A 17,766-nucleotide genomic window follows, 5' to 3' on the forward strand; every position below is an offset into this window, starting at 1 on the left:
CTTGTGTGTGATTGCCGCTACATTCATTTAACATTCAGGAGGATTCAAATTTTTTGAATGATCTTACATCTCTAATATTATTTGCGAAGTGATTTTTTGTAACGGAACTCTCACGTTAAAAGTTAGAATGATTAATATTGTTTATACTCTCGATGAATCCCTATATACTAAAGCACAAGTCACTATACCAATAATATTTTGACAAGTGGTAATTATTTTCTTTTATAAAATAAAATTAAAAATTATCTATAAAACAACAAAAACAAAATAGAAAAATAAAATAAAAGGCAAACACGATCACAACACTTGCTCATCCATCTCTCCCCAACATCTCCACTATCACTGTTACCATCAGTCTCTAGATAACTACCTTTCTCCATCATTTATATTTGTCCTCTTATTAGTCTACACGCAGAAAGAAAAGAAAACACATTTTCTCTACTACTCAAATTCATTTCTTTTCTTGCTCAGTCTTTTTGATATCACTCTTTTATATTGTGTCTCTGTATATTAAGCGTTGCTCGCTTGCATTCAAGGTTTCCCTTCGAATAACTCAGGTTGTATCTGTTTTACCAAATCTGAAAATCTGATACAGAAGACAAAAATGAAATATATAAGGATTTTTCTGTCAGTTATATTTCTGCATCCAGCAAAAACAGAAGCGGGCAAGAACGACAATAGATAATCAAACAGAAGAAAATCTTAAACTACAGAAAAACAAGTGAGCATTCTCTGCAACCAATGGAGCACAAGAGCACAACCATGCATACTCTGAAAACAAATGGTATCCTTAGTTTTTCTCCAATTGTCCCTTTTATGTTACTCTTCAGGAACTCTATTTTGTTTTTATAATTAAAAATTCTTCTCTTTTTGTAATCAAAACTCTATTTTGTTTTTGTAACCTTTACATGCTTGAAGAAATATCTAACACTAAATGATGTGATGCATATTTCGAAAATGTGGAGACAATAAAAAGTAATACTACCAGGAAAAAAGTATATACTTTGATTATGCAAATTGGATATTTACAATTCAATAGTTTGGTTCAACTATTTCACAAATCTATTTTATATCATAGCATATTCAACTATCTTACAAAAAAATATGCAAGTCTATCAAATATAGTAAGTTTATCAAATACAAAATGAATATTTTTCATTTATGTTTAATTTCTTTTCTTTTTTTTTTAATTATTTAAACTAAGGTAATTTCTATTTTAAAGAAAGCTTTTTTACAAAAAAAATTAAATATAACATGTTGCATAAAAATTTGCTTCCAAATATGTAAATTTCTTTTTAAGAAAAAATATTAATATTTTTTTACGCTTCCAATTTCTTTGTTTGGATTGCTGAGTGCAAATAGACTTTGGGGGAAAAGGAGAAAAAAGGGGGAGGATGGAAGAAAGCAAACGTAGACATGGCACACAATAGGGTTTTCATAAAAGGTGACGAGTTGTAACTGGGATCGTTTATGCTCATGCAAAAATGATCGTAAAGCTCTCTCCTTATAAAACTTATGTGATCGATGTGTAGTTCGGATCTTTAATTAACCGAATGCAATTTTTAAAGCAAATCTAATTTAATTTAAATGTTTGCGGTCAATAATAAATTTGTCATAATGTTTTGTTTATATATATTCATCTTCGTCAGATAATCAAGTTATATCATATACATCTAACTTTAGTTATATATAACTGAAATTTGGTTTTCTTTGTAACAAAATAATATTCCCATGCGTAGCATGGGGTCAAAACTAGTAAACATATAAATTATCCACAAATAAAAATGAATTTTAATTTTATGATTAGGTAACTGATTAAAATTAATAATGATAAGAATTATCCAAAATTTAAAAATATATTTTAAAATAAAAAATTGCAGTGACTAATATTGTTTATATCCTTAATGAATAAATATATAAATTACCTACAAAATAAAAACGAATTTATTTTTTTTGATTACATAAATAAATAAAATTAATAATGATAAGAATTATCCAAAATCTACAAGTATATTGTAAAATAAAAAATTTAGAGTGGTCAGTATCATTTATACCCCTAATGAATAAAACATAAATTAACCACAAAATAAAAAATAAATTTTTTTATTAGATAAATTATTAAAATTAATATTAATAATAATTATCCAAAATCTAAAAATATCTATTAAAATAAAACGAACTTATATTTATCATATTATTTTAATAAAAAGTATATTATTTTTATTTCAATCTAACAATAAATATATTAATCCAATTATTACTTTTTGTAAGTAATTTTTTTTATGTTTAAATAGTATAGATGAGTAAAATATATGTAATGAAAAATATAAATAATGGAAAAGAAATGGAAAATATAAGCAAAATATAAGTAAAAATAAGTGTATAAAAAGTGATATAAAGTATGAGATTTCAAAATCAAAAATATTTTTAATATGTTAGTATTTTCAAAAATTTAATACAGTAATAAACATATATATTTTAATAAAATATATAAACTAATAAATATTCGGAAGAAAATTTGCGGGCAAAACACCTAGTTCACTAATAAGAATATATTCAAATAACATAATTTAATTCCTATTCGGAAAGAAAAATTAACTTGAATTATAAGTCTAAGGAGGTGTTATTCGATTGAGAGTTTAGTGGAATTGAAAATAACCGTAGTTAGGATTCTTTTAATGGATTTGAGTGGATTCTTTAAAAGATGAGAAGGATTTAAATAAAATGGTTTGTAATGCATTTTGATTTCTGTGAAGGATTTCAATGGAATACGTTTCCACAATTATTATGGGTTCCCTTTGGAAAAATACTGCTCGATTAGAAGATAGTGGCTGCATATATTACAAAATAACTTACTTCAGTTTGCAGGGTGATTATTTCTTTATAAATTGCATGTTGGTTTGGTTGTGTTTTACGCTAGTTGCTGTAATCTAGGTAAGCAAAGTCTGTTTAGTCAACAACTCAACCGTAATCTGTGGAGAAGATTTTTGAAAGGAACGGAAACTTGTTTCCTACTGTTTAAAGCTCAACGGCTTTTGATTTTCTTTTGCTAGATTTTGCTACTTGATCGCAGCAACCTCCTTGATTCTTTCCTCAACTGTATCAGAGAATGGTTCACGTCATGCAAGAGCTGGCCAATTAATAACCAAAGCGCTTGAAGAGTATAGGAATCATCATGTCCTAGTTAACCCATCTCTCTCAAAATCACTCCTCAGCTTCTTCATCTTCTGGCTCACCACACTCTCCACCGATGTACCACTGAACGTAACCACGCCGTATTTTCTCCCTCCTGCCGCCTTAATCACTACTCTCTCGTCCATTGGACAAGGTGCATCCTCCGCCTTCTTGTACATCTCCGACAACAGAAACTGCATTGTCACCGTCTTCTTCTTCTCTCCTCCTTCTTCGTTGGTCACAGCCGGAGCAGTTTGCCGACGCCTAGGTACTTGGCCAAGAGGCCCAAGACCATAAAGCTGCCGTCTTTGTTGCCGAATTCAGAAGGATCATAGATTCTCGTGAAGAAGGATGATATTTGAATTCAGAAGGATCATAGATTATGGTGAAGGAAGGATGATAAAAAAAAGGAATGGTGGTGCAGGAAGAATTTGAAATCCACGTAAAAAAGCTAGGATTTGTTTCCTCTTGTTTTTTATTAAAAAGTCCATCAAAATCTATTATAACTGATTTCTCAAGAAATCTATTGGGATATTGAATAACAGGGGAATTTAATTCTTTCTAAATTCTATTTGACAAATCCTCAATCCAATAACACTGGATTTTAATTCACTTTGTGCAATTCCACAATGAATAACACTGGATTTCATGTGAAACTTAAATTCCATCAAACTCCATTAAACTACCAAATTCAATAACACCTCCTAAATGTTGTCTAAAGTGGTTTCAACAATTAAACAAATATGTGACACTGTAGTTAAAAGTACACCGAGATTATAAGACAATGAACTTCCACAAATATAACCATAAATAATAATGTATTCACATTTCTATAAATTAAAAGAAACATTAGTAGGTTTTAACGAAGATGTGAAGAAGTCATGAGATCAGAATCAATTAGAGTCTGGAGAGACTTAGCTTTCCTTCCTGTAACCTTACCAGCTTCTTTCAACAGCTGCACCAACCTTCCCTTCTCCTCTTCTGTATCAACGTTCGCTGTTCCGAGCTTCTCCTCCCTAGCCCCAACCACATGTCCTAGCAACGCAATCGCATCCTCCAACCTATAATAATCACAACCAAAAGTAAATAAGAAGAGGCTGTAACAAAAACATAAACCAACACAAGTGGTAACTTACCTCCCAATTGCATCATAAGCTCCTGCGAGGTTATTGTACACTCCAAGCGTCTCCGGGTGATACATACCACATTCTTGTTCCAACACACATTTAGCTTCTTCAAACAACTCAACACCCTCTTCAATCTCACCAAGCTGAACGCAAGCCAAACCCATTTGGTTAACCGCGATCCCGTAAAACGTCGACTGTTTCTTCCCCGTCCCTGTCCCGCGTAGCTTCGAGACCGCGCTCTTAAACGTGTTGTACGAGTCCAAGTACTTCCCCATCATATAGTACAACACTCCCATCTGAGCTTCGATACCAACAACCATCATCTTCTGACCAGGACCACCATCACCGTATATCTTCAACGCCTTTTGCAGCAACGTCACAGCTCGTTCCACCTCGTTCATAGACTCGCATATCACCGAGATCTCCGTAAGACCGCTAGCAATCTCCTCGGGAGAGATCTCCAGAGTATGTTGCGACTCGTCGTATATCCGTAGAGCGTTGTCAATGTAAGACTTGGCTTCTCTCGTTTTACCGGTTCGGTTGTAGAGATCGGCTAAACGGATGTAAACCGAACCAACTGATGGATGGTTCTCTCCCTTTGCTGTCTTCAACGCGGTGAGAGACTTGTGGTAAGCAGAGATGGCTTCGTCGAAACGGGACAGAGACAAGTAGGAGTCTCCGATGCTGGCGTCGACGAAAGCGACCTCGGAGTCATCTTCTTCTCGTCCGTTTGCTGATGACATGGCCATGCTGGCTAACACCAAATGCTCCAAGGCGTTCTCGTGGTCTCCTTTGGTCTCGCATATAAGTCCCATGAGTCTTCTGTCCGCTGCCTCGGCGATGGAGCCTGGCGAACCGTTTTGTCGGTGGATAGAGAGAGCCGTTTGGCAGAGCTTCTCAGCTTCGTCGAAACGTAAGGCTTGGACCAGAGCCTCGGCTAAGTATCTGCACGTTTCACCGACTCTTGGGTCGTTTTCTCCAAGAAACTTCTTCTGGATTGTTAACCCCTCGGTGTAACATGACACCGAGTTCTCTAGCTGTCCCGTCATGGCGTAAGTGTCGCCTAACTGCATCAGTCCAGCGAATTTGGCCAGCGCATAACCTTCTTCGACAACCGGGAGCTCGATGGAGCGCTGCAGAATTGGTATGGCCTCGTTGTACTCTTTTAGCTTGCAGTAGATAGCTGCTGTAACGTGCAGACACATGATCTGTTCCAAACACGGTTTCTTTTTATCAGCAGAAGCCTCGAACAGCTTAGATGCTCTAAGAGATAACTCTAGAGCTTTGTTGATACTCTCGCCAGAGCTGATCAAGTTTCTCGCTTGGTTCAGTAAGAAACGTGCCAGCTCGGATGATGGTTCTTCATTCCCACCGCCATTCTGTACTTTCTTCTTCTTCCTTGTGGCGTTACCAAGTCCCATGTTTGCATTCTTCTTACCAACTTGTTTCTCCGTATCCTTCGGCGTGATGACCTCAGAGGAGCTTGGCTTAGCAGCAGCAGCACTTGCTGGTCTCACCGTGTCAATCACCGTGTCAACCTCCTCCTCCTCTTCTTCATCTTCTTCGGTTATGTCTAGATCCGGTGACTCTCCTAGAGCAAGGTGCTGTAGATCAGAATCAATCTTTGACTCCTCGTCACCGTACGATCCAAAGCTCTGCCTCGAAGGAGAGTGATTAGTAGAGCTCCGCAGCTCGCAGAGATTCTTGCATAGCTCCTCTATCGTTGTGTCAAAAGCAACATCGGCATCCGAACCACCACCATTTAATTCGTTAACAGACAGACCTCCATCCATTTTTCTTTACTCCTAATAAAAAAAACAGCTCTCTCTCTCTCTCTCTCTCTCTCTGCAGACGATAAACAGACACAACCATAAGCAAGAAGAACATCATCCAGAACTCAAATTCGAATGGGCAATTTCACCAAAAAAAAGGAAGGCTTTTTTTTGGGAAACAATAATAGAAACATCCAAAAAAATGAATCGGTTATTGAAGAACACAGAACCCTTTATCATAACCAAAATACGCAAATGGCTGCTCATATAATCATTCAGGAACTTTCATTATACACATTGTTTTTCAGAGATTGTTGTTGAGAAAAATAGAAGGAAAAAGGAAGTCGTAAGGAGACAAAGAAGGAAACATATAGACAAAAATCTTACCTCTAGGGGTTTGTGTCGGAATGGGATTCCTCGGAAGGAGACAGAGAACAGAAAAATGGAAGACAAGCGTAAATGTAGAGATACGATAAGTCCAGAAATAGATCGAGGTTTAGAGAGTTGAAATTTCAACTTTTTCGGTGGAATGTCAGAGAGAGAGAGAGAGAATATTTATTATTCTCTTCCTTCCTCATATCTCTGATGCCGCCATGCTCTTGTTTATATTTTGCTGTCATGTCGTCCTCACGGGTACACCACAAAAAAAAAAAGAACTGCATCTCTTACTCTTAAAAAACCGGTTTACAAGTTCACCTAACTTTAGGAGAAACTGAGTTTTAAGATTATTTATTTACTCAACTGTTCCTTTTCAATATCAATCGACTGGCACCACAAACTTTAGAAAACTCTCATGTTCTCTAATAATTGGGTTTGAGTCGATTCTCGGGTGTGAATAAGCTCACCTAGAGACTTTGTAAGCAGCATGTATTATATATCTTGTGTATGGAAAGAAAACATGAGCCACAATATAAGTTACAATAAAGCTTTTCCCCATCTTAAAACACTCTCGCAGTAATGTTGCTCTGAAAACTGTAAGGGGTAGTAAGTAAAGTGTGTATGGAAGAAGGTCAAAAAGAAGAATATTAGTCACTCGGGCAGTCTCAGACGGTTGAAAACGACCATGAAGCTCTTCTCAGGTCCAACATAGAGGAATCCAAGATCTCCACCAGTCACATATGGTCCCATTCCCTGTTCATCAAAAACCCAAAACCATTAACCCAGCAAGACAAACAACTGTTTGATAGGTTAGCTCTACTGTGTTTTTTACCTTTCCATTAAGTTTTAAAAGCTGCCCTCCGACCCATCTTGGGTTTTTAAACCCAAAGTCTGCTATTCTTCCTTCTCCCATGTAACTCGCAAGCTGCATACAGGTAAACCATCTCTCTGGGTAAGCTTTTGGTTCGAATGTCAATATGGTTAAACCATGCAACCTCCTAAGCTATTGTTTCAATAGGATAATCAAAGAATGTTTCTGACTCTTGTTCTGGTTACATGTTTAGCTTAAGCCTGGTTCTGAGCATGCTTTTGTTGTAAGATCAGTTTCTGTAGTTCTCATAAAACCCTAAGCTCAAGAGATGAGGAAGGTGTTGCATTACCACTCCCATTTCCTCTGGGTACATTCCACGATCCCTCATGCGACTCCCCTTCCCAATCCTTGCACGAAATGTCACCTACTACCAAGAATTTGTGAGACCCTAATTTATATTCTTTATCCCATACATAATACGGAAAATAAAAGTAGAAACACTGAAAAGATAAATAACCTGGCCAGCAGGCACATTTGGATCCCCTGTCAACTTCACAGCCTCAACATATTCAAAGAACTCAATATCTGAGGAGTCACTTTCCTCTGCATCATTCCAGTTGCCATACTTACGCTTAAGTTGTACTATCTCAGTGCCATAAGGTCCGAACGCACCAACATATAAGCCTGCATTTTCAAATACAGAACATATCCTAGGTTGAGTTTGTACATATACATTCTGAACCCATACCAAAAGAAAAGAGAATAATACTATTGCAAAATATGATTACCATCAAAAGGGTCTAGGTCGCTTTCAGGAGTTACGATTCTATTAAATGTTGTATACTCAGAGAGACGATTTCCTTTTTGTGCCTGGCTTATAGCAAGCTTGACAATCTCACGGACATTTCTTGATACCTATAAAAATGATAGAACAATCTTTATATCAGTGAGACGGTAGGAGATTCCTATATGTATTTATGTGATTCTAAAAACAAAACTCTTTCATGGCAAGCAAATATATGCTTGACATCAGAATGCTACTTATGTCAAAAAGACTGCTAAACACATTTAAACGACATCATAAACAGGCGTTAAATTAATAAGAAACTTAATATGATTGTAGTGTTCAACTTTATATAGAGCAGTGTAAATTCAAGGAACTCACCTTCAGAGAAGGTCTCTCTGAACCCCAGAACGCCTTTGCAACCTCTGGTGGCATCAGATCTGAAAGTCCTTGAGCTGCTAGAGCTGTTACTTGCTCCTTAGACACTCTGTCTTTTCTTGTATCAACATCACTCTTTCTTCTCCCAGGAACATGCAGTGTAAAGGAATCTCTTTCGTTATCCTTTATATCTGCCAAAACACGGACCAGCTCATCCTCTACAGAGGAATCCTCTGTGCTGTGTAGAACCCCTCCGATGAAAACCTTAGGGTTTAAATCCTTTCCAATATCTGCACCATCCTTAGATGCAGTTTCTTCACTGCTGTCATCATCATCTTCTTCTTCTTCATCAGCGGAACCAGCTTCCTCAATTACTTCTCCAACCAGCTCTACAAGATCATCGTCACTGCCTACGATCTCTTCATCGGGGAGTTCAACGTCCATCACTTTCATCAGTTTTAGCCCTGGGATTTTGTCTTTTAGAAATTTTATCACATTTTGAATCCCTTCTTCAGTTGGTTCCTCCGCATTTAGTAGTTTATCTTTTCTCTTATCCACTTTCACTTCACTTCCTCCTGCATCTACAATGGATGGGCTCTCATCTGAGGCATTCGATGATTGCTGTGAACTTAGATAGGAGTTCTCAGGAGTGGCTGGTTTTTGCTTGACATGTTGCAAATACACCACCTGTACACATGTAGATATGTACACAACACCTCAAAGGGGTTAATCAGTATTGCTAAAAACTTAAAGTAATGAAAAGATACACAAGGGTGATTAGAATAGCAACATGTAAACACTAATCTTATAGAAGACACAGGTAAAAGGATTATATTTTATTTTAAACACTGATATGCTTTAAAAATTACCTGCATAGTATATTCTCCATCCGTGTCTTTGACAACAAAAATCTCAAAGAGAGGTGTTCCAGCTGCTGCAGTCACCAGCTGTCTGAACAAAGCAGTTACGAGGATCAAATCACCACTAGCAATTGAATAAAAAGATTAGAATCCTCAGCAAAACATGCTCACTCACCTTGGACTGTAACTCTTGCCAATAAACCTACCAACGCCTGGAGTTATGCGTACAATTCTGCCAAATGGTTCCTCGGAATCTTGAGGATAACAAACCCACCAACCCACCTACATCGATATCAGAAACGTGAAAAAAATGCTTTGAAATTCTAAACAACCCAAGTCCAGATAAAAACACACAGATTCTTGACTACATACTGAGCAGGTGAAACCATCACTTATGTCAGGAAACATAAGTTCCTTCAACTAACCTTAACTTCCTTAATAATAGTTCACAAACATTTAACATTTTTTCATCACTTATAAAGCTTATGTATGATTTGAAAGTGTACATGTGATTTACAACTATCTTACAAGCTTAAAACAATAAAGAAGCAAAACATAAAACCGGTAAAATTTTAAAAATTACCAGTCCACTTCCTGTCTGCCTACATAACTTGGAAGCATCATGGTAACGCTCTTCACCTATTGCATCCTGCGCAGAAGCTATCACATATTAAGTAAAAAAAGATATACACAAAGAGTTCGATTATTTATTTACCAAACAGACAAATCTTTTAACCTGCAACTGGCACATGATCTCAGCGACAGCATCATTCACAGTGGCCTCTCCAATAGCTGCTTTCAACTTCGCTGCCTCTTCAAAGTCTTCTCTTTCGATGGCCTCTTCGAGTTGTACCTGTTTATTAATTATTACACAACTCCAAAATCAGAAACTTCTTATAATAAAGCAAAAACAATATGGTTAGAACCTTGAGAAGAGACACCACGCCATCGATTTCTTCAATCTCGGAGAAGTGGCGACTCCAGCGATCCCAATCCCACTTATTCTCACTCGAGCTGGTTTCAGCGCCATCCACGGCGGCGGCGGCGCAATTGCGAAAACAGCTACGAGATGATTTTCTAGGGTTTCGAGTTGATGTAGAGGAAGCGGAGGAGTGCGGTAGGGCGATGGAGACGCAGAGATTCGAGCGTTTGTTGGTCGTGAGCTCGTGGTTCGGAGGTTTTGAGTTGAAGAGGAGGTGAAATTGAGGGAGGGAGATTCTTTGTCCGACAAAACATGGATGAGATGTCGCCATAACGGGAGGGTTCAGTTTGTTGTGCTTCGCTGGGGAAGTCTCTTACCGAACTGAGAGAGGCTTTGGGCTGGTTCGACCGCGTGCTCAGCTCACGACGTGTGTGGTGGTGGATAAGGAGGAATAATTAAAGACGATTTAGTATTTTCGCATATTTGCCATGTTTTTATAGACCCGAAACATTAATAAAATATTAGCTTACTGTTTAGTTATATAATAAAGTTTATTTAAGATCAAACCCCACAAAAGATAAACCTGAAAATAAACCTATAACCCAAGATTATAAAGAGTATCCTGATTAAAAAAATAATAATCTAAAAACTAAATATGATGTGTATCTTTAATTTTCATATATACATGAAATTTTTATTTTTCAAATAACTCTCTTTTTTTGTTGTTGTTTATCAACTTTTTTGCTGTAGAAGTCTAAGTCAATTGGGTAAAAGTTTTGGAACAGATGATAAGGGATATTTTGGTTGTCGTTTAACTTCTTACTAAACTAGGTTCTTGTTGGGAATGTGGCAGCTGCAGATTTACCTGAGATGTATGCAATCACAATCAGTTGTCTTTTATCTGTTGGCTTCCTACTTGGATCTTGAGTTCTCAGTCATTTCAAGTCTGCTGTTTGAGCTAAAGGTTTGTTCAGGTATCTACTGGATCATCATCAAATGATGCATCCTACTGAAAAGTACTATCCACTGCGTCCTTGATTAACAAAATCCACACCTTCTACCTATAGCAAACTTCAAAAGGTTTTTGCTTTTGTTTGTTATTGTTTCACATTCAGTGTTTACTATGTGAAGCACCAGATTTGAGGCAAACCTCCGTTGACAATAGATCTCTCTATTTCATCTTTGTGTTCCTACTTTTTGCAGATCCATGGTACCAAGATGTTGGTGAACCAATGGTAAAATCAATATGCTTCTGAAGTATGTATGCTGTCTTCCATGATCAACTAGCCGGTTTCAAGTTAGCATATTACCTGCAAAACCAGTCTATGATTCTAACAACTCTAAAACAGACCTCTGTTTTGCAGTGTTGGATTCTTCCTTCATAATAATACATTCACAACTTGCACGAACCAGCTCCATAGTACGAAAAAACATCACACATTCTCAAGTTGTAAGAAGTATTTCTAGAAAAAAACATTGCAATAGCTTAAATCTTTATTTGGTTTCATGTAAATGTTTTACAGGGTAGACGCATCCACCTTAGTAATTTCTGAGTTCAGCTATTACTGATAAACATAAACACCTCACTCTGAGGTTGAAAAACTGGTTAAACAGACTAAGATTCGGCAGACGAGGCTGCGTCATCTTTGTGCTTAATCATACCCGAGTCCACAAGAATTGGAATCTCTGCAGCAAGCCACGGAGCCAGCCCCAAACAAAGTGCATGCGCTATACCAAACCTAGGGCTTCATAAACAAAAAAACAAGTCATTCATGAACACGTAAAAGAAAACGAGTAAAGTGCACAAGCTCGGTTAGCTTTAGTGTTTAACAAGGTCACAAAAAAAACACAAACCCTAGACAATCACTTTCATTTTTAGACCTGCACAACAAACAGCTTAATACTAGAGTCTTCGGGCCTAACTGAACCAACATAGATAACAAACCAATCTAATTAACATGCTTCTCTAAAAATGTCGATAAGCACAATAAAGTTACCAGTTTTTAGCCCAGAGCGGCTTGAAATGCACAGTCAGACAAATCTTCCCACCTCGATACATCTACATAAAAACAATAAAGAGAGACACTTTACACAATTGACCACAAACCACATCCGATCGCAACCAAAAATAAAAAATAAAACGAAAGCACAAACCTTTTGTGTTTTGCCGTCAATCTCAGGCAACTCAAGCTCGGGAGCAGTGGCGGGGTACGTGATGGGGATATCGAACTGGAGATCGAACTCGTACTTGAGGAGGTTGTGAACGTACCAGCACTTGCCAGTCCAGCGGGTACCTTCGGGATTGGAGGCGGAGATGCGGAACCAGTCGTTGTCGTTGGACTTGTTCATCTGTGTGTACGCGATCAGAGATTTGTACTCTTCTTTCAGCCTCTGTTTCCATGCGTCGCCGTCTCGTGGTCCCGCCTTTGTGGTTAGAAGAGGGATTCGCGTTAGGGTCGATTTGGTGCTCGGATCCCATCCTTCCATTTTTGTTTTCTCTTTCTCGCCGATTTTGGGCGTAAATGTTAAGACTTATGATCGATTTGTTTTTGATTCTGATTCCTTTCTCTTTTGCTCTTGTCGGAGGAGCATCGGGTCCGAGAGGGAAAGTGTAACCGAACAACAAAACCAAACCGTCTTTGGCGGTTTGGTTTGATTCAAAACTGAAACAGAACCAATCTTTTTAGTATTTTTTTTTACATTCAACTTTTATTGTCTTTTTTTTCCTTTCCTTTTCTCAAAGTTTGACTTAACAATCTATCTATACTATTAAAAGTACAGTTTTGAGGCACCAGAGAGCGTCCACATCATCGACATAAATTTCTCTAGAAAGATGCCACGTGGCATTAATGCTAAAAAAATAAAAATAAATAAAAGTAAATATAGAATATAAAAAAAAGTAAATAATAAATAAATACAATATAAGAAATATAAATATTATATTAAATATATATCTAAAATGTATAAATACAAAATATTGTATACATAAAATAAAAGATAAAGTAAATATTATACTAATATTCTAGAAAAAAATAATTATAAGTAAATACACAAATTAAAAAATAGAACGTAAATATACATTTAATATATAAATATATAATATACGAAATATAAGTAAATGTAAACTTTAAACTTTTAGATATATAATATAAAAAATAATAATAAATAAATAAAAATTCAAAAATAGAATACTACGTTAAACATCCATCTTAAAATGTAAAAATTAAATATAAGTAAATATACATTTAAATATGTAAATATATAATATATGAGAAAATAACTATTAGTAAATACACAACTTAAAAAATGGAAATGCTACATTAAAAAGGCAATATACAAAATAAAAATGTTAATATTATATCTATCTATACTATTAAAAGTACAGTTTTGAGGCACCAGAGAGCGTCCACATCATCGACATAAATTTCTCTAGAAAGATGCCACATGGCATTACTGCTAAAAAAATAAAAATAAATAAAAGTAAATATAGAATATAAAAAAAAAGTAAATAATAAATAAATACAATATAAGAAATATAAATATTATATTAAATATATATCTAAAATGTATAAATACAAAATATTGTATACATAAAATAAAAGATAAAGTAAATATTATACTAATATTCTAGAAAAAAATAATTATAAGTAAATACACAAATTAAAAAATAGAACGTAAATATACATTTAATATATAAATATATAATATACGAAATATAAGTAAATGTAAACTTTAAACTTTTAGATATATAATATAAAAATAATAATAAATAAATAAAAATTCAAAAATAGAAATACTACGTTAAACATCCATCTTAAAATGTAAAAATTAAATATAAGTAAATATACATTTAAATATGTAAATATATAATATATGAGAAAATAACTATTAGTAAATACACAACTTAAAAAATGGAAATGCTACATTAAAAAGGCAATATACAAAATAAAAATGTTAATATTACATTAAACAAAAAAATTGTATAGTTTTACATCAAACAAATAACAAGGAAATACACAATTAAAAAAATGGAAATACTACATTAAACATATACCTTAGAATGTAATAATTAAATATATGTAAAGATACATTTAAATATGTAAATATATAATATACGAAAAAAATAAGTAAGTAAACCATTTAAAAATTGGAAATACTACATTAAAAAGTAATATACAATATAAAAAATGTAAATACTACATCAAACAAAAAAGGAAAAATGTATAGTTTTACATCAAACAAATCCCTATAAAAGCCATTATTCCAGCGACATAAAAAATCCCAACCGCTATGAGCTGTCTCATCGCTTTAAACCTTCCCGGACGAGCAAGAAGCTTCTTAGGTTTGACCATTCAGACCGTTAATGTCGATGTCTGATCTCTCCTCCTTAGACGCTCTCTCATGAGCAGAGTGCCCAACTTATCTTTTCCCCTTTTTCCCTTTACCAGAACAGGGACCATCTCCAGACCCATCAGCTTCGCAATCAACCCTGTCTCAGACCACACTAAACTCTCTCCAGCCACAGTCCGAGCTAGGTGCTTTGTCTTGCTCGATCCCTGTTCTCCCCGCATTTTGATCTACGTCCACCATGTCTCACCACATCAGTACATGCGCCAAGCTGGCGCTGGAATGACGAATGGTACATCGCATCCTTACCATCCAGCGAGAAACGTGGGTACTGGTTCAAAGCGTTCCTCGCCGACCTTAACGGCAAGCAAATAAAACATAACTATATTATGTATCATTTGTTAGAGTTCATGGCTATGATGAGTGATTAGTATGACGCACCTCAAAATATCGGAACTGTTAACGCATGACATCCAAACGGGCTGATATAAGTTATCATCATTGTCGTTGCAGTTATCAAAAGAGCCGTAGTAAGATTCACGTAACCTAGCTCTTTGAACTATATCTTCTTCAAGCTCTAGCTGAAGTATCATATCCTCCAATGTTCTCGGCGTCTTTGTTTTCGTTTCTTATTATCTGACTCCCGTTTGTTTGTTTAACTCAACACCAGCACCTGGAGGAACCCCTGACTTGTCTGGAAGTACAAGAAGGTTGGTAGAATGAATGTTAAGATTTATACTATTTTCAAAAGCAAAGTATTAACAACTTATTACAGCAAAGCAGAGAAGATTAGAATGAAGAAAAATTGGATAAGAGAAGGTTGTAGCATGCGTCTACAAAGTACAATGTTTCATACTCTTCTCTTTTGGAACATCACAATGTTTCATACTCATGTGTCGCCATGTGTATGAAATAGCATGCGTCTGAAAATACAATGTTTCAGTCTAATTATTACTTTAGTCCATTTTGCATCGCCATATGTATATATGTCCATAGATAATCACTTAGTCTATCTTGTTCCATTGCAGACATATTTATTATCTAATATATGTAAAATAAATAATAAGTAAATATATAATATCAGAAAGAAAAATATTTTAAACATCTATCGTATTATTATTTTTGGTAGAAGAAAAAAATAAAAAAATAAATAAATATAAACTATAAGAAACAAAATTAATAAAAATAAGTAAACATACGTTAATAGAAATAAAAATATTACATTAAACATCTGTTTTAATATTATCATTTGATATATGAAAAAATAAATACACAATATAAAAAATAAATAATAAGAAATATATAATATAAGAAATATAAATATTACATCAAAAATATATCTTAGTATTACCATTTGATATAAAAACTAAAATAAGTAAATATACAATATAAGAAAATAAGCAATAAATAAATATACATTATAAGAAATATAAATATTGCATTAAATATCTAACGTAATATTAGAGTTAATAAAAATAGAATATAGAAAAAAAAAATAACAGATAAATATATAATATAAGAAATAGAAAAAGTAAATTGAGTATCTATCTAAAAATGTATAATAAAATAAATAATAAGTAAATATTACAGTAAAAATCTATTGTAATATTATAATTTGATATAAACATCAAGAAAATTAGAATAAATAAATATACAATATAAGAATAGTTAGATAATTAACATTTGAAAATTAATATAAAAGCAAGAAAAAATAAACAATAAGTCCATATACAATATAAGAAATAGAAAAACTAAATTACACATCGATCTGAAAAATGTATAGTAAAATAAATAATAAATAAATATACAATATGTGAAATATAAATATTACATTAAGCATCTAGCATAATATTAAAATAAGTAAATATATAATATAATAAAATTAAATAATAAATAAATATAAAATATAAGAATATAAATATTACATTAAACGTATATCATAATATTAAAATAAATAAATATACAACATAAAAAAGTAAACATACAATATAAGAAATAAAAAATACATTTAACATCTATCTGGAAATTGTATATTGAAATAAACAATAAGTAAATATACAATATAAAAAAACAGAAATCTTATATTAAACATTTATCGTAATATTACCATTAGATATAAAAGTAAGAAACTAGATTAAGTAAATATACAGAACAAGAAACAATAAATAATAATTAAATATACAATATAAGAAATATAAAAAACTACATTAAATATCCATCTGAAAAATGTATACTTTAATATTTTTATTATTCCAGATATTTTTATAAGTAAATATATATTATAAAATAAAAATAATAAGTAAATGTAAAATATAAGAAAAAATAAACCCTAAGTAAATATACAATATGAGAAACAGAAAAATTAAATTAAACATCTATCCGAAAAATGTATAATAAAATAAATAATCAGTAAATACACAATATAAAAATATAAATATTGCATTTAACATCTATCATAATATAAGAGTAAGCAAATATACAATTAAAAATAATAATAACTAAAAACGCAATAGAAGAAATACAAATATTACACTAAAAATCTATTGTAATATTATTATTTAATATAAAAGCAAGAAAATTGAATAAATAAATATACAATATAATAAAAATAAAAATAAGTAAATATATAATATAAGATTTTGTATTATATGCTATTGAAAATATTCAAAATAATAAATAATATATATAAGTTGATGTCATAAATTACTGAAAATGTCAACGTATTATTTTTAATCACCAAAAATAAGACAATCATTTTCTCAATCTTTTATTTCTAATCAATGTCAATATTACCAAAAACAATTCATTTGAAATAAAATATAAATCATATAAAAAGTTAAACTTAAAAAAAATAAAAACATTATGTATAAGTTACTTATGTTAAAACTATTTTTTGTAAATTAACATAAAAATTACTAATAAATATAATTTTTAAATAAATATGAAAGACTTTGAAACAATAAAATAGAAATAAATATCTGATAAGGTAGGTTAACAAATATAAAAAAATTATACAAATTAACTTAACATTTATAGAGTTACCTGTTTGGTTTACATAGTCGTTTTGAGTCTGTAAAAGTCTATGACAAAAAAAAAACTTAACATTTATAATATTTTTGAAATTTAACATAAAAATAAAAAATGCAATACTTTAAAACAATTATAACTATATTGATTTAAATTATGTGGTTTCAATTTCTAGGTTATATGCAA

General features: G+C 33.0%; 5 protein-coding genes across 7 annotated transcripts in view; all 5 read right to left on the reverse strand.

Annotated features, from left to right (window-relative positions):
* LOC108821772 (uncharacterized) overlaps positions 1–17,766 on the reverse strand; it is a 102,513-nt gene that overhangs the window by 33,521 nt on the left and 51,226 nt on the right. The gene's annotated exons all lie outside the window — the stretch shown is intronic.
* LOC108822780 (protein KINESIN LIGHT CHAIN-RELATED 3) lies at positions 3,974–6,712 on the reverse strand. 2 transcript variants are annotated; one of them, XM_056991668.1, is made up of 3 exons: positions 6,461–6,712; positions 4,311–6,142; positions 3,974–4,235 (listed from the first exon to the last, which is right to left on the reverse strand). In XM_056991668.1, the coding sequence occupies exons 2-3, from the start codon at positions 6,092–6,094 to the stop codon at positions 4,034–4,036; spliced, it is 1,986 nt and encodes a 661-aa protein (XP_056847648.1). In that variant the 5' UTR covers positions 6,095–6,142; positions 6,461–6,712; the 3' UTR covers positions 3,974–4,033. The 2 variants fall into 2 exon arrangements, with proteins under 2 accessions (XP_056847648.1, XP_018451444.1); XM_018595942.2 differs by having other exon boundaries at positions 4,311–6,146.
* LOC108822772 (protein EXECUTER 2, chloroplastic) lies at positions 6,924–10,669 on the reverse strand. 2 transcript variants are annotated; one of them, XM_018595933.2, is made up of 11 exons: positions 10,211–10,668; positions 10,021–10,137; positions 9,868–9,933; positions 9,460–9,566; positions 9,294–9,375; positions 8,428–9,111; positions 8,051–8,177; positions 7,780–7,946; positions 7,612–7,686; positions 7,284–7,376; positions 6,924–7,204 (listed from the first exon to the last, which is right to left on the reverse strand). In XM_018595933.2, the coding sequence occupies exons 1-11, from the start codon at positions 10,535–10,537 to the stop codon at positions 7,103–7,105; spliced, it is 1,947 nt and encodes a 648-aa protein (XP_018451435.1). In that variant the 5' UTR covers positions 10,538–10,668; the 3' UTR covers positions 6,924–7,102. The 2 variants fall into 2 exon arrangements, 1 of the variants encoding a protein (XP_018451435.1); XR_008937263.1 differs by having other exon boundaries at positions 7,074–7,204; positions 7,508–7,686; positions 10,211–10,669.
* On the reverse strand, positions 11,679–12,785 carry LOC108819455 (ubiquitin-fold modifier-conjugating enzyme 1). Its single transcript, XM_018592498.2, has 3 exons — positions 12,361–12,785; positions 12,204–12,265; positions 11,679–11,951 (listed from the first exon to the last, which is right to left on the reverse strand). The coding sequence occupies exons 1-3, from the start codon at positions 12,691–12,693 to the stop codon at positions 11,822–11,824; spliced, it is 525 nt and encodes a 174-aa protein (XP_018448000.1). The 5' UTR covers positions 12,694–12,785; the 3' UTR covers positions 11,679–11,821.
* LOC130498364 (uncharacterized) lies at positions 14,476–15,224 on the reverse strand. Its single transcript, XM_056991675.1, has 2 exons — positions 14,995–15,224; positions 14,476–14,909 (listed from the first exon to the last, which is right to left on the reverse strand). Exons 1-2 carry the CDS (start codon positions 15,144–15,146, stop codon positions 14,738–14,740), a joined length of 324 nt encoding a protein of 107 aa, XP_056847655.1. The 5' UTR covers positions 15,147–15,224; the 3' UTR covers positions 14,476–14,737.

Source organism: Raphanus sativus, chromosome 8 (genome assembly GCF_000801105.2).
Source record: "Raphanus sativus cultivar WK10039 chromosome 8, ASM80110v3, whole genome shotgun sequence".
In the NCBI taxonomy this organism is placed as follows: domain Eukaryota; kingdom Viridiplantae; phylum Streptophyta; class Magnoliopsida; order Brassicales; family Brassicaceae; genus Raphanus; species Raphanus sativus.